At 42.8% G+C, this 15,356-nt stretch overlaps 2 protein-coding genes across 2 annotated transcripts; one reads left to right on the top strand and one right to left on the bottom strand.

The window, feature by feature from the left end:
• The first annotated feature begins 1,687 nt into the window (after positions 1–1,687).
• Positions 1,688–5,655, top strand: si:rp71-1g18.1 (uncharacterized protein LOC559922 homolog). Its single transcript, XM_062405289.1, has 4 exons — positions 1,688–2,066; positions 2,292–2,437; positions 3,111–3,204; positions 3,672–5,655. The coding sequence occupies exons 1-4, from the start codon at positions 1,811–1,813 to the stop codon at positions 4,547–4,549; spliced, it is 1,374 nt and encodes a 457-aa protein (XP_062261273.1). The 5' UTR covers positions 1,688–1,810; the 3' UTR covers positions 4,550–5,655.
• A 1,794-nt stretch (positions 5,656–7,449) lies between these two features.
• On the bottom strand, positions 7,450–13,544 carry tox4a (TOX high mobility group box family member 4 a). Its single transcript, XM_062403943.1, has 9 exons — positions 13,092–13,544; positions 12,956–13,021; positions 12,555–12,842; positions 11,838–12,077; positions 10,564–10,902; positions 10,371–10,451; positions 9,558–10,274; positions 8,519–8,661; positions 7,450–8,198 (listed from the first exon to the last, which is right to left on the bottom strand). The coding sequence occupies exons 1-9, from the start codon at positions 13,194–13,196 to the stop codon at positions 8,141–8,143; spliced, it is 2,037 nt and encodes a 678-aa protein (XP_062259927.1). The 5' UTR covers positions 13,197–13,544; the 3' UTR covers positions 7,450–8,140.
• Between the last annotated feature and the right edge of the window lie 1,812 nt (positions 13,545–15,356).

The following is a 15,356-nucleotide window of genomic DNA, read 5'->3' as shown; positions in this document are numbered from 1 at the left end:
CATTGTCTTGCTGGAAAGTCCAATGATCACCAAGGTTCAATTTGTCAACAGAAGGAATCACATTCCTCTTTAAAATGGCCTGGTATTTCTGTGAATCCATGATGCCATGTACACAATAAAGATTGCTAGTTCCTGCCGCAGAAAAACAGCCCAACATCATCTTTGACCAACCTCCATGCTGGACTATGGGGATGGTATTCTTCTGGTCATAAGCCTGTCCTTTCACACGCCAGACATACCGCTGGTCCATACGTCCAAATAGTTCCAGTTTGGTTTCATCAGTCCATAGAACTGTCACCCAAAACTCTGTAGGCTTATCCAAATTCCTCCTGGCATATTCTAGTCGACTTTTGATGTTGCTTGTGGTCAAGAGCTGAGTGCGTCTTGGAGCCGGCCATAAAGTCCTTTATTATTCAGTGCACGTCTTATAGTTGCCACTGCAGCACTTGTACCAGCCTTCATCAGGTCATCCTGTAGGTGTCTTGCATTCACACAGGGATTTATCTGAGTTGTTCTGACTAAGTTGCTGAGGGTCCTTGATGAAATGCTGGGCTTTCTTCCATGGCCAGGCATGTTTGAAGCTGCTCCATCAGTTGTAAACTTCCTTATAATGTTCCCAATTGTGTCTCTTGGAATATAATTTTTGGGGGAATTCTTCTTCTACCCAAGGCCTTTCAGGTGTGATGAAATAATCTCCTCTCTCAGCTTTTGTGTAAGCTCCTTTGTCTTTCCCATGATTGCAACTCACCTTGAATACCTTCATGGGTGGGGTTTATATATGCATCGCAGCTAAAGCAAATGAAGGATCAGTATAGAGTTCCCAAAGGCTTAACAATGTTTCAACTCAACTTTAGGACAAAAAAAACTGTCAGACAGCTTTAAAAACAACAATATTATATAGGGGTTGAATAATTGTGACATGGCTATCTTAACAAAATATACTGCTACACACACATACTACATCATGCATTTTCCGTGTTGATTTTCTTTATCACTCAACTCATAAAGAAGGCATCCGAAGCAGAATCTTTATCAAAGAACAAGAACAAGATCTTGATCAAAGAACAAGATTCTGTCTACTTTAAATGATAAATCCTTAAAATCTTTGGGGGGTTGAATATTTCTGATTGCAACTGTAATTGCCATTTTGGTCATTTCGACAATTTCCTCAAACATATCATAGTTTGTACAATTATCAAATATACATACAGCACATCAACTCATTGTGCTGATGTTAAAACTGTAGTCCTTCTACAAAAGACAAAACTCTGATTAAACAGTTTATTGACTTGTCATTCACATTGCCAACATTTATGTAGTTGAAAACATCAATGCACATACATATATGATCAAATGTTTCTTGCAGAGATCCTTAGATGTGTCTGTGGATGTTGAAATTCAATCATAACATTTGGAGATATGTTTCCTGACAGTCTGAATGCAATAGATGAAGCCAAATTAAATGACTGTTGACATTTCATCATGTTATTGAAAATCAAAAACATGGATTCAATGTTTCATTCCAACGTTGAATCGGGCTTATGTTGATCATTGGATTTCAACCACCACGAATATGATTTTTCAACGGAACGCTCGAAGTGTCAAGTCAGGCGCAAAACACCATTGTGCTCTCGTTTCATGACGTCACTGGCCCCCTCCCCCCAGTGTTTTGACCGCGCCTGCGCCACCTCTGGACACGCCCGCTCCGTCCTTCCCGAGCCATGTGGTTGTGGTTGGTAAATAAACGTTTCCGCTAATTTTCTCCTCCTGTGATCTTTGCTGTTTGTCTCTGAGTTCTGCACCGACGACCATGTGCGCGGACGTAGTCGACCTGCAGGCTCAGGTGGAGTCGGTGCTGGTGGCGCTGGTCAAAGCGGCCACGGTGGAGTTGACCAAACTGTTCGAGAGCAGGTACCGAGCCTCGGCCGCTGTGGCCGCGGGCCGCACCGAGGACCGGAGGGAACACGACACGCGGGAGACACCGGCCGGTCCATCTGCTGCGGACACTAAACGCAGCATCGGGGTGCAAGTGGACGCGGTGACTTATCTGCAGCTGGAGCTTCCTGGTACGTGTTTTTTTTTTTTTTTTTTAACTTTACAGGTTCTAACTTCCTGTTTACGTCCGTGGCTGTGAAGCGTAAGAAGGTGCATGGGTACTCTGCAGAAAAGTTGATGAGGATGAATTTAATGAAGGTGCATGTGTAAGGTTGCACTCCTGCAGGATTGTCCTCGTTGTGTAGGAATGTATGCATACCTCTGGCTTATCCCCTCCCCCCCTCTCTTCTCCACAGGTCCCCCCTTCCTCTCAAATGGTGATTGTCTGACGGAGTGCGAGGAGGAGCTGGCTGTGGTGGAGGGCTGCCTCATTCCATCAGAAATCCTCGTGGCTGGAGATAATGACCAAGTTGACCCCGAATGGTCGCCTCTGAAGGAAAAGGTCAGTGAGGGTTTGCAAGGGTGTAAATCTGCTGTTAACAGTGAAACTGGGACTTGTCAGGCGTGTCACAGGGGGCAAAGTGGGGCAGGACGGCCTAGTTTGATCATCTTGTTTCACAATAGGAGGTTGTTGACGTTTTGTATCATGGTTTTGGTCTCAGTTTCTGTATCGTTACACCCCCATGACTATTACATCCCCAAGAAGACAGTGACATCACACAGGGGTCAACATTACAGATTTCAAGTTGTGGATGTGCTCCAAAATTGAATGGGTTCCTTCCTGAGCTATACCACTTCCTTGGAAATCCGCCCAGTGGTTTTGGCAAAATCCTCCTAACTAATAAACACAAGCAGGAAGACAAAAACATAACCTCCTTGGAAGGAGTAATAATTCTTGAATCTTGATGAAAAAAATCAGCCATGTAGGGGACTGATATTATTGACTATGTACAGTTGGGTGTGGATCGAAATACAAATCCAGATCTAGTGTGGATTTTAATGTGGTTTCATATGTGGACTTTACTTTGGGCCTTGGCAGTGGTAAAGTACTACTTAGTGCCCTCCTATTTTGAAATAGAATTTGCATCCCCGGCACCAGACACAGGTTGTTCTTATAACATGTACTATGTTGCTTACTTTGAACTTACATTGTGTTCATTTGTTTTTTTAAACAGCTTTTGGCAGAGACTGTGGATATGGTGGAGCTGAGCGTCCTTGAAACCGAGTCTCCCGCTGATAGTGAATCCAAAACAGAAACTGTTTTGCATGGTAAGAAAACCAAGGCTGTTTGTAAAAGCTGAAATACTCTGACTGTCAAGAAGCATGAACAGAACTGAATGAGGAAAATCTGACAAAATTAGGTTTTGATCATTGGAGGATTAAAGTAGAACCACACACAGTTTGAACAACACTGTTATGAGATTAATTATGAGATTAATATATGCCAGTATAATGGCATCTGTCCCAGTACATTTAGGGATAGATTCCACTCCGCAGCAGGAGAAGAACAAACTGGTGTCTTCCTCTTGGGCTGAGCTTTGTTCAGCGAAAATCCTTTGAGATTTTCCTTTGAAATATCAAACTTTGCATCTGTTTATGATTTGAATGCTGAACTGGTACAGACCAGTGCACACGTACAAAAGGCTTTCAGCACAAACTGAAGGATGTTGAGGCTTAAAGAGTTTTGAATTGTGAGATTGTACAAAATAATTAAAAGCATAACTGGTGTTTTTCAGTGTGTACGGACAACACCATGCAGAACTCAACTACAACAACCCCAAAGCCTCTGGACGTCCTGCCAGACACGAGTGATATCACTTCAGAGAAGGATGAGAAGTTTGTTTGCCCGTTGAAACTCAAACCGGAGCCACAGCAGACCTGTGTGAGCACTGCCCAGGGCACCGCCTACCGCCCGTCCCCGTCGGATGGAGCACTTCACGTTATGGTTTGGGAACAGATCCAGGCGCCAAAGGAGGTAAAGAACAGTCTTCAGATGAAATTGAAGTTGACGTCTCCAGATCAAAAGCTGCTGAGTCCTTGTGCGGTGCAGCTGGTGGATGTGCTCAGTGTGTCTCGTTCAGAGACAAAGCTCCGAGATGATGTTGCCAACCGCAAAGCTGGTTGTCGTCTGCCCAAAGACCTCCGTCGCCACCAAGGCCTCCACACAGGCCATCGCCTCTGCTGTTTCACCCCATGTGATAACGGCATTTGGCGCCTCCAAGCGGTCGTCGCTCGCTCCCGCGAGGGGTACGCGTGCAGGGTCTGCGGGAAAACATTCAAACACAGAAAGATTCTCCGGCGGCACGAGCGATTCCACAGCGGAGATAGACCGTACCCATGTTCATTGTGCTCAAAGACATTTGCGCTCAGGAAGAGCCTCCGCCGACACCTCCGATTCCACAACGGGGAGAGGCCGCACACCTGCACACAATGCAGCAAAAGCTTCCGCCTGCGTGAAAATCTGAAATCCCATTTGAGGTTTCACAGCGGGGAAAAGCCTTTCAGCTGCAGCACCTGTGGGAAGATGTTCAGGATCATGAGGAATCTGGAGAAACACAATCTGAGCCATTGTGGATACTTTGTCCCTTCATTTAAGACGCTTGCTGGCATGTAGCTGCTGACGGCGGCGCCACCATTTTTCTACCTCATGCTGACCTCGCTCAGACTGATTAGCTGCCGTCCTGAGTGATCCAATCACAAGTGGTCAGCACTCATTTCAAGTCTGAACACGCCCAAGGACGTCCTGAGATCTGATCACGCAAAGCACATTGGGAGGTGATCCTGGCAACATTGTTTTCGGTGTCCTTGTCACACACAGCGGACGACCTACTCAGCCACAGTTTCACCATGAATCAAACATATTCCTGTGCTTTTAAAGCCACAATCTAAACACTGAACCATCACACAATGATTTATATACAATTGACCAGGGTAAAATCTTTCTTCTTACAACCAACCATCAACTCATGCAGCCCATTCTCTTTCCCCATCTCCCCAGACACACACACAGTGATAACAAGCACGTCTGTAAACTCAGACTGAAAAAAACTAATTTGGATTTCTCTGATTATTTGCATAAGGAGGGGAGAAGTGAGATCCGATCACAAGTGGTTACAGGTGTCCTATTCAGGACGTATTCAAACACCACAGACAAACTTAATGCTGTCCACGTGTCCCTCAGGACTCTAAAACCAGGTTGAGATTCACAGCCATTCCAAAAAGTTTTATAATCTTCACAGTTTCAGTGTGATGGAGACTGTCTACTTTTTTGGGGTGGAAATTTATGCTACTGATGTTTTTGACTTATTGTTCCTGTATTTCTTATTTCTAACCATGTGGTTGCTCCCTGTTATTGTAAACAAATAGTGGGACAGGGAGTAGAGGATTTACACCTTCTGAGTCAAACAGATCCTCACCTGCTAAACATTCCTGTGTCAAAGTGATGGATAAAGTTATTCCACTGATACGTGAATTTGATGTCTGTATTCTTTTCTCGTCTTTTACTACTGAATGTATGTAGTCGTCCCTCTTCCCACGACCTTGTAGCTGGTTGAATTTTTTTATAAACCCACAAATGTTATTTTTTAAAAAGACTTTGTAAATGCTTTTTATTCCTCAAAATAGATTCTATAAATGTATACATTGTGATTGTCTTTTTACCCTCTTCATTCTTTACGACATTGTTATTGTGCATTGATACTATAAAAGATATTCTGACAACTATAAGTTTAGTGTTTGTTGTGTAAACCATAAACATACTGTTAAGTTTGCAAAAATCATACCACATGTGCAAGTTTAAAAACCTCATGGTTATTAAAACATTTGCTAATGCTTCATAAATCTGTATTTTTGCTCAGTACATTCAGAAACATTTAGTGATACTCCAATTAATATCCATCCAAATGTTTGTTTTTATCTTTATGTCACCAACCACTGTTTCGACATATCTATCTTTAAAACAGCGTATGGGTCGTACTAGATCCCAGTGACCCCAGTGTGTAGGGACACAGTCAAATATTGGGGATTTAAGAACAGTGGGAGACGTGCATTCAGTTCACAATTAAATCTATATTTATCAATGGGAGGACTGGAATGGAGGTCCTGAAAAGGGGAAAAACTATCAGACGACTATAAGTAAAAGCCAAAGACTTCAAGACTACTACTGACTTACCACGGGGAGATTCTACAGCAAACCTCAATAGACACCACCAGGAGGACACACGTCAAGATCAAACAACAACGCTGTTCAAGAACCATTTCATCACGTATCATTTAGCGGACGCTTTTATCCAAATGAGGAGCAGTGTAGTGTGAGAGAACTTCAGTAGATTGAAGACCAGTGGAGCTGCTGCATTCTGGATGAGCACCTCCCTTCAGGCCTACCCCACTGCATGCAAAGCAGTGTGCATCCCCCGACTAGTCCCCAAAGGTCGCCAACCTGCCTCAAACAAAGAAGAGAGTGAGAGGTCAGCAGGTCTAGATGCTAAATAAATAATGTGAAAGTATCAAAGAGCTCAATCCATAAATCAACACACTGAGTCCACATTAAGAAACAGAGCCTCAGAGCTTCTGTAACTTTTTAATTTAAAGTAATCAGCTACAACTGGACTGGAAATCCGCAACTACTCCAGCAGTGTGTGTGTGTGTTTCAGTTGTCATAAAAAGTCAAAAGGTGTTTAGTTTAACCAGTTTGAGTTACTGTTAAATACATGGCGGCTTCCGTAGAGAGGACCTGCTCCTGATGTAAATATAAAGACTTCACCCCTACCACTCCCCCTCCTGTCACCAGCAGAAGTTGTCTGATGACTGTCCGATTGTAGACCTCATCACTGACGAGGACGACAGGGAATACAAAGGACTGACGCAGGAGTTTGTGGATTGGTGGAAAACCAAAGAACTGGTGGTGGATTTCCGCAGGCGCCGACACTCCCCCCCCTATGGACTGTCACTTTTACATTTCTCAACTGTGCAATAATCCCTGTATATTCATTTAAAAAAAGAAATTCTGTGCAATACAAACCGTAAGGTGCAATCCATTCACTGTACATATTCTGACACATATTTCTTTACAGTGTAAATACCAGTTTAATTACATTTATATTCTTTTCTATATATTGTTGTATATTTCTATTTCTTTTTATACCTTCACCCAAGTACTGCATGCTACTTATATGATGTCTTCTGCTGCTGTGACATTGCAAATTCCTGATTGCCTGACTAATAAGGACTTCTTATCTTATAAAGTAAACCACAATTCCTACAATTTAGGAATCAATCACTAGGGTTATTTCCCAGCCACTGTGACCTGTGTGATCACACCACACCATGAGGCTGCAGCAGTAAAACTCCAGCGTGTTTAGAACTGAGAAAACGTGGATTCAATTCTTTGTGAATTCATCTTTTCATTTGTCAGACAAATACTGCAATATGTTTTCTCTACATTGACATTTAGTATTGTTTCAAAGGACACAGCAAAAAGAGAAGTCAACAATTTTAATCATTTTTTTTTCTAATTTATTTAAGAAAACATGAAAGTCGAACATTTTTTAACAACTGACATTAATCTGAATAAAATGTTAAGGTCAATATTCTCAGTACAAAAACAAGGTGATACAAACAGTTTTCTTCTCAAACTAAGGCATTTGAATACTGGTTTTTGTCGCTTAATGATTGAACATCACAAGATGAGTCCGAAATCAGTTGGTGAGAACTGTGCAGTGAAGCCATAAAACATCTTTGCCGGAGCGAGGCGCTTTGAAAAACACTTTTCTTACCTGTTGATTCCTTTTTCAACAGAAGTTATATGTTACAAGTATAAACTGCCCTGTGGGGGTTTAAATAGGAAGAAACTCGAGATGGATGTGTCCTGTATGTACGACGTATGCTGTTTTAAAGACAATTTCCCTGTCTTGTACACTTCATTGTGCCAATATTCTCTCTAGCTGCCACAAATCCCTTGAAGTCGGATTAAAAATATGTACATATATTAAAACATAGCACAATTTCATTATCCACAACCCGATGTTTCCATAGCTAGAGTGACAAAAATACCAGCTGTCATATCAGCAACTGTCAAACCTATAGGACATAAACAGAATAGTGCGATAATTATGACATGTTGTAGCTGTAGTGAAATGCATGGTTGAAATTTTTGAAAAATGTTTTTTGACACCAGTTCTGCCTCTTAATGATCTACGTTGGCTCTTTACTTCACTGTTCCCATGTTGTGATTCCTGATGGAGAACCATGCATTGAATATCTCTCTGAAAAACAGAAAAATGCAAAGTTAATGCAGTACTATCTTTCAAAAAACTTAAAAAAAACACTTCTTCATAATTATTTTGATGGTACACAAACTTAAAGTAGGGAGTATGTTATGTACTTCATTGCCACAGCGCCCCCTGGAGGCCTGGAATTGCACAATGTAACTTGGGTGTACAGTGTTGAAACATATGTTGGGACAGATCACAACCTGGTGTTGTTGTGGCACAAGTACATTTTCTAACTTTTCATAACTTGTTGGCTATAATGTCACTCAAACAATTGTATTATTCATCATTACACCTGTAAAAGCTCTACACACCTGCAATGAGTGGCCAAACACTCGTTGCTGCAGTACTCCCGGTCCCAGTCGTCACTCTCCACTGCTGGGTTGTTACAGCCCACCCTCATACACCTACTATTCATGGAGGCTGCACCGATGGATCCATTCACCTCCATCTCATCCTGAGAACAGGAGGGAAAAATTAGAAGAGCATCATAAATATCAGCACCTGCAATTTTATAAACAGTTTTTGTATTTATTTAGTAGAGGCACTTCTTACTACTCCAGAACAAATGTCTTGAACAAATGTTCGAGACATCCAGGCAACAGAATCTGTTCCCTATTCTTTGTGTCGTATCTCAATTCAGTGCCTTAGAATTTATCCTGTTTCCTTCCCCTGAATATTTATAGATTAATATTGGTGCACCTTTTACATACAGGTTGTTTAACCAAATATCACTTGTCACAATTTCACAATCACAGATGAGTCCCATGAAACCTGTTACATTTTGCAATTGAAAATGTGTTGGAAGGATGCATGAGGCCTCAGAGGTTGTGTTTTTTAAGTTAAATGTTGCAATTGATTTTGAAATCAGGCAAGTTGAAAAGGTAGTAAAGGGAAAAATAATCCTAATTTCTGATTCAATGCAGTAACACAAACAAACATGTAATGTTCAAGGAGTGGGGCTGGGCAACAAAATAATATCAACCAATCAGTGAGGAGCTATAACATATAACTGATCTACCAAATTTTTCATGTTCATAAATGTCATTCTCTGCTCACGAAGAAGACTTTAAAATCACAACATTCACTCAGGAGCAAAAGTCAGTCTATAAACTTATCGTGATAATCATCAAAATGTACTGATATAAACATTTAATCTTGATATCATTTTGGGCCATATCGTCAAGCTGTAAGTAGGATAGATCAAAATTAACAGTCTAACTTGTGAGGGGGGGAAAGGACAAAATAATCATTATTTATTAACCAGCTTCCAGGAATGAAACATTTAACATTAACAAAAGGTGGATGAAGTGAAGCCGACACAAAACATAGCAATGAAATCAGAAGTTTTACCTCTTCTGAGGGCAGAACTTCTGTAACTTCTTCCTCATCTGGACTCACCGACACGTCAGCTGAGTTCACCACCTGCACCGACACAACAGGTGCAGAATGGGAGGACGAGGTCACAGCAGATGATGCAGACACAATATTAGGGACAATAATTGGAAGGGTTTCTTTGCCCTGCAAAGAGGCAGGAACAATTTTTATCTGGAGTGGAGGTGGAGGTGTAGCCGTGACAGACACCGGGACACCTGTAAGGGCGTTCCCCTCGCGAGGCTTGGCTTGTAATGGTGGCGGTGCTGGCGCCATTTGCTGGAGCCGTGGTGGTGGAGGAGCATTCTGCATCTGCTGCAATGGCGGTGGCTGACGAGAGCCACTCGACACTACCATTGTGGGCTGCAATGTGCGGAGCCCTCCTGGCAACATGGTTACAACGTGGCCCCCCGCCTGCAGGATGTGTTTTGGGATGATGATCTTGGTGACGGTCTGGGCTGGTGGTGGAGCTGCTGCCGGAGACAAGGCTTTGTTTGCCCCTGTGCGGGATCGTGTGGCCCTCTCTGGGACGTCAAGAATAATGTTGGAGGCACAAATGTTGGTGATAGTGTTCTCTTCCAGGTTGCTGTTCGCTGGGCGCATTGGCTGGTGACCAGCAGAGGGCGAGGCTGTAGGTGTTGTGCGAATGGCAGGTGAAGGTGGTGACGGGGAAGTTTCCATGTCCTCAATGGCAGGCTGAAATCATTTGGGGCATAGCAGTTAAAAAATCCATATGAACTCAAATCCCCTACAGCAAGTAACAGTTTTCTCTGAAGTACAACATGATGTTACCTGTGAGAGCTGGTTGGCTTTGTAAGCTGCCAGCGCTTTCAAATAGTCCCTTTTGGCTGCTTCTGTCTTTCTCTTGTACACCTAGTGCAGACAAAACAATTACCCGTGTTTGAAATAAGTCAGTCACAGTTTTTCTCCCTTAAAGATGGATGTGGGATATTAATATACTGTTAATCATAATGTCTGCTTCTACCTGTTTCTGCTCCTCAGCAAGGCTGTCCCACATGGAGGCCACGATCTTCGACACCTCTCCAAAAGAGGCGTTGGGGTTCTGGCCCTTAATGGCAGCCTGTGTGTCTCTGAAGAACAAGGCATAGGCTGAAACGGGCTTCTGCGGCTCATTTGGATCTTTCTTCTTCCGTCCTTTTTTTACGCCCAAGGCCACACTCATCGAGGCCAGTGTGGTCGGCTTCCCCCCGCCCCTCCTGCCTTTGGCCAGGGACATGGAGGAAGTGAGAGCTGAGTGGGAGGACATGTGGGAGAGGACGGAGGAAGAGGAGAGACACATGGGGGAGTCCACCAGTACACTCCTCTGAGTAAGGAGGGGGAAAGCAGGGGAGAAAAGAGGGCACATATTAGCTGCAGCAATAAGGTTACACAAGACTGGATGAAATGACAAAAGCCGTTTTTCAGACAAGAACTCCGTAAAAACGCCCAGATAATACGGTCCAGACTCTCTCTGGAGTTTGCTTCTCACACATGAAGAAAGCAGCAGCAGATTTGTGGGTCAGACGCATTCACAACACCAGAAAAGTCTCCAGAACGTTAAGACAAGAGCTGTCAGCGTATGCAGGAGGCAAGAAGTAATCTATACATTCTGCTGCAGAGATCACATGTTTTTATTTCCATTCCATCAGCACCAGCGTCCAGTATCAACAAAAGCTCTTGTCGTATATTCAGCTGAGAGATCTTTTGAGCATGGTTATAAAACATAATGACATTTACATCTATGACGCCTTATGCTCAGACTATTTAATTCTATTCCAGATGTGTTCTGTTAGTTTCCTCCCTTCTCTGAACGTTCTTTGACCCGCTTATGGAATGGTAAAAGAAGGGTCCGTAAATCTTAAGTACAACGCATGTCCAAATTTAGTCACCTAAATCTCTAGTTTGGGGGTACAACCCCCCCCCCCACGATACTCTCCAACTTGTTCTCTTTCCAAGTTTTCTTCGTCTCCGTCTGCTCATTTCCATCCTGACATTTTTCAGTTTTTCACTGTGTTGGAAAGGTCATTAACAAGCTCGTCAACTCTGGAGGATCTCCACATGTATTCTCACATGGGATCATTCAGAGATTACCCAGAGTTTAAATGTAGGGGTTTGCAAGAGGAACTCTGGATTATTTCTGCAGCAACAGGCTTGGACATTTGTGTTCTCACATACAGCCACTAGAGATATTCTGGAGTTCAGTGCATGTCCGAAAGCAGCTTAACAGTGACCTTGGCCAGCACAGGTTTGACCACTGACCTTGAAGTCATCCATGTCTTCATCCTGCAGGGAACCAGCTGGAGATGGTGTTGCTGACAGCGGCTGCTCAGGTCTCTCTGAATGATGCCCGATGTTCTCACCCAGACCCAGCGCCAGCTCCGATTGGTTAATTGTCGTCAAATGACTTCCTAAAAGACCATGAGCGATGTCACCTAGCTGTACGTCAATGGTCATAGGGGATGAGCTGCTGAAATGTGAACCACCGGAATTTCCAAGTTCCTGCAGAGAGAAAAGGAAACAAATGGTTAATCTAAACTCTTAACTGCTTTCATGAACAACTTACATAGGACATTTTCACAGCTCTGTGTGCTAATAATCATGACAGTCATTTGTGTGGACAAATAATAAATGATATAATAATTTGTAGATTAAGTGTGTCCATTGTCACTGTGTATCTGTGCGAGTGAGAGAGAGAGAGAGAGAGAGAGAGAGAGAGAGAGATGAAGGAAGAGAGAAGAAAGCGAGCGGAGTCACAAAGGACTGAATGAATGAAAGTGCGCAGCTATGAAGAAAGAGAAGGATCATTCATTTTAAGTGATCAGATCTCAGGACACATTGGGTGCATTCAGACCTGAACTTAGCACTGACCCCCAGTGATCGGATCACTCATGATGGACGTTACCAGCATGTCTGAACTGGGTTACTTAAACACATCCAGCAGTATTTTGTGTGAGCGTCTACTGGTGGAACACTCACCAAGGCAGAGGAGCTCAGCAGGCCCCCTACTCCGACCTGACCCATTCCCCCGAGGTTCAACTGCTCCAGGCCTTGAGACCCAGAGTTCACGAAGGTGGAGGCGAAGGAGGGGTCGTTGGCCTCAACCACCAGGTTGCTGACGAGGCTGCGGGAGCCAGAGGGTCCCCCGGCTCCGTCTGACCCGTCTGTCAACTCAAACTCACTGATGCCCAGAGCTGGGTCTGGATCCAGGGAGATGGGTGGGATCTCAAACACCTCATCGCCGAGACTGGGAGTATGGTATGTTTGCTGCATGTGGAGAAGAAGAGGGACAAGTGGGTCAGATATGAGTGAAGTGAAACACATCCACAGATCAGTATAATAAAGTTGCACTGCAGTGATGCCTGAATGAAGTGACTCGCCTCGGCTGAGAGGAATGGGTGACCCGCTCCACTGATGGTCAGGTAACTGTCGTTGCCCTCTGCAAACTGAACCACACGGTTAGCATTTACATCAATTAGCATCTTTAGCATACCCATTAGTAAACACTAGCGTTACCTTGTTGTCCTCAGAGTATCCTCCATATCCTTGACTGTCCAAAAACTCCGTGTCAACATTTTGAGCACAGCCATCCGACAGATCCGAGTAAAAATTGATATCCATTGTGAAAATATTGTGAAAACAACTTAACACAAGCGGTTTGAACTTTGCTGGAAACGGAACTTTCTTGGTTTTCTACCCATTTAGGTCAGTTGTGCCCACATCAACTAAAGATGCTAGCTAGCTAGCTAGCTCATCATTGCTCGGCTAGCATAACGTTACGGTGCTGATACGCTGGAATAGCCCAGAGAGAAGCAGAGCAGGAGGCTGAAGAGAAGCCAAAGCAGATTAATATTCACAGTGTTATAAAATCAGTTAATATTTGACTCCGCTGGGCTCGGTGTTTACCGGAGGCCCGACACTAACTCATTCATAAAACGCTGCAGCGCTGATAGCATCCCACACCGAGCACACCGGCGCGGCTGCGTTCACGGACTGTCAGAAAAAAGCACTTTCAAACCTCAACCACTCAGAGACACATAAAGTATGAGTTAATTTCTGCTATAACTTTCTGCCATGTTAGCTTCTGAAAGGTGACGCTTAGGAAACATAAGCGTGGTTGGTTTTAAGACAGCGGAGGTCAAACTTTATAGCCATTGTGTTAAGACTAATGTTATATTTGGCAAATTAAAACAGCCAATTACTTGTCTGATGCATTTAGGTTCATACCGCACAAATAAAACAGTAACGACCAGAGGATCAACGGAATTATTCTACAGTTCTTTCTATTTATAATTGTGTCATGCAAGGGCACTGAAGGCAGCACAGTACCTCCCCCTGCAATCACACAATGAACCAATCATGATCAGCTTTTTGGCCATATACGCGTACAAATAGAAGGAAATTGATTCTGGTTTTCCGTTGCTCTAAACGTACATACACAGAAATAGACAAAAGAAAACGAACAAGGACAATAAAGAAGAAGCAATCAACTTTCCTCATCTTCGTAGGTGGACAAAATAAAATGAGGGTTAAAACAAATGTTTATAAACAAATTTAGACATAACATTGGAGCTGGGGAATAGGACAATTATACATGAGGTATGATTATCATGATTATATTTATATAAATAGGAATATAAATTACATTTATATATCGACATGATACTCCTGCATTGTGTAAGCATAGCACTGTGCTTCTCTAGACGATATTAAAAGTTAGTGTTTATGTGAACTCAACAAAGATGTTGCTATGCATCTCGAATGCTTCTGCTTCTCTTCAACTTTTCCTATCTTTTTGTGCTGAGGTTAAAGGAAGTAACGTGTACATTTGCACAAAGCTACACAACCTTGCTATATGTGATTCAGTGTTATTTAGTTCATTGAAATGCACTCGTAAATTTCAAAGTTAGAGTTCAGTTTGTGAAACACCTCAGTCATTAACAACTGTTGATTTAAGTGCGTTGCTCCTGCCGTTTATGATATCTAGTGTGCAGAACCTAACGCTCCTCTGCGTTGTATTGTGGTTCACTCTTCTAATACCCCTTATTGGTTTGCTTGCATTTCATCTGCACCCCATCACAGATAACACTGCCAACAGTTTGTCTTTACCAGGCTAAATTGCTCTTGAAGGATGGATCACAGATGCTGTTGTTTGTATTATGCTACAGAATATATTTGAATATGCTAATCACTGTTGTCACTGAAACTACCAAGGAACATTTCAATTAATGAGGGTAGTGATTTTATGATATCTCCTCTGACTTGTGTCTGAGCCAACTGCTGCACAGGGAAGTGAATAGGGTTAATGAATGCAAATGGAAAATATCCGTGCAACGGCCAAACAAGATGTCCTGTTAGACAAATCAACAGACTAATAAGTCTCTCTTACCTCCATCCTCCAGGGAATTCAAGTGTATGCCAGTGTATTAGTTATATTTAGGACTTTACCACCCTTAGTATAGTCTTTCAAGCAGCAGGATCCTTCCTCTTTGTGGGCAGTTGCATTCAAATACTACCTTGTTTCAGAGATATTTATGTTCCATCCTCAGATACAGTAGAGTGAAAAGCTGTTCCGTCTTATAGAACTATTAGGCCACTCACCATTGCTTTTCCGAAATATTGCCTACTGTCTCATTTTTGTTGATTTAGTGGTATAACATATTCTATGCTAGTCGAGTACCAGTTATCTACTTTGCAGTAAAACTTGCCTTACTCTGTTTCACACTTGAGCCTTTCATTCATACACATTATGTCAGAAAGCAAGTATGGCAACGTATGTAT

The sequence above is a fragment of the Platichthys flesus genome, chromosome 14 (assembly GCF_949316205.1).
Source record: "Platichthys flesus chromosome 14, fPlaFle2.1, whole genome shotgun sequence".
Classification (NCBI taxonomy): domain Eukaryota; kingdom Metazoa; phylum Chordata; class Actinopteri; order Pleuronectiformes; family Pleuronectidae; genus Platichthys; species Platichthys flesus.
Note: the sequence above shows the minus strand (reverse complement) of the source record. Positions and strands in the feature narration are given on the sequence as shown.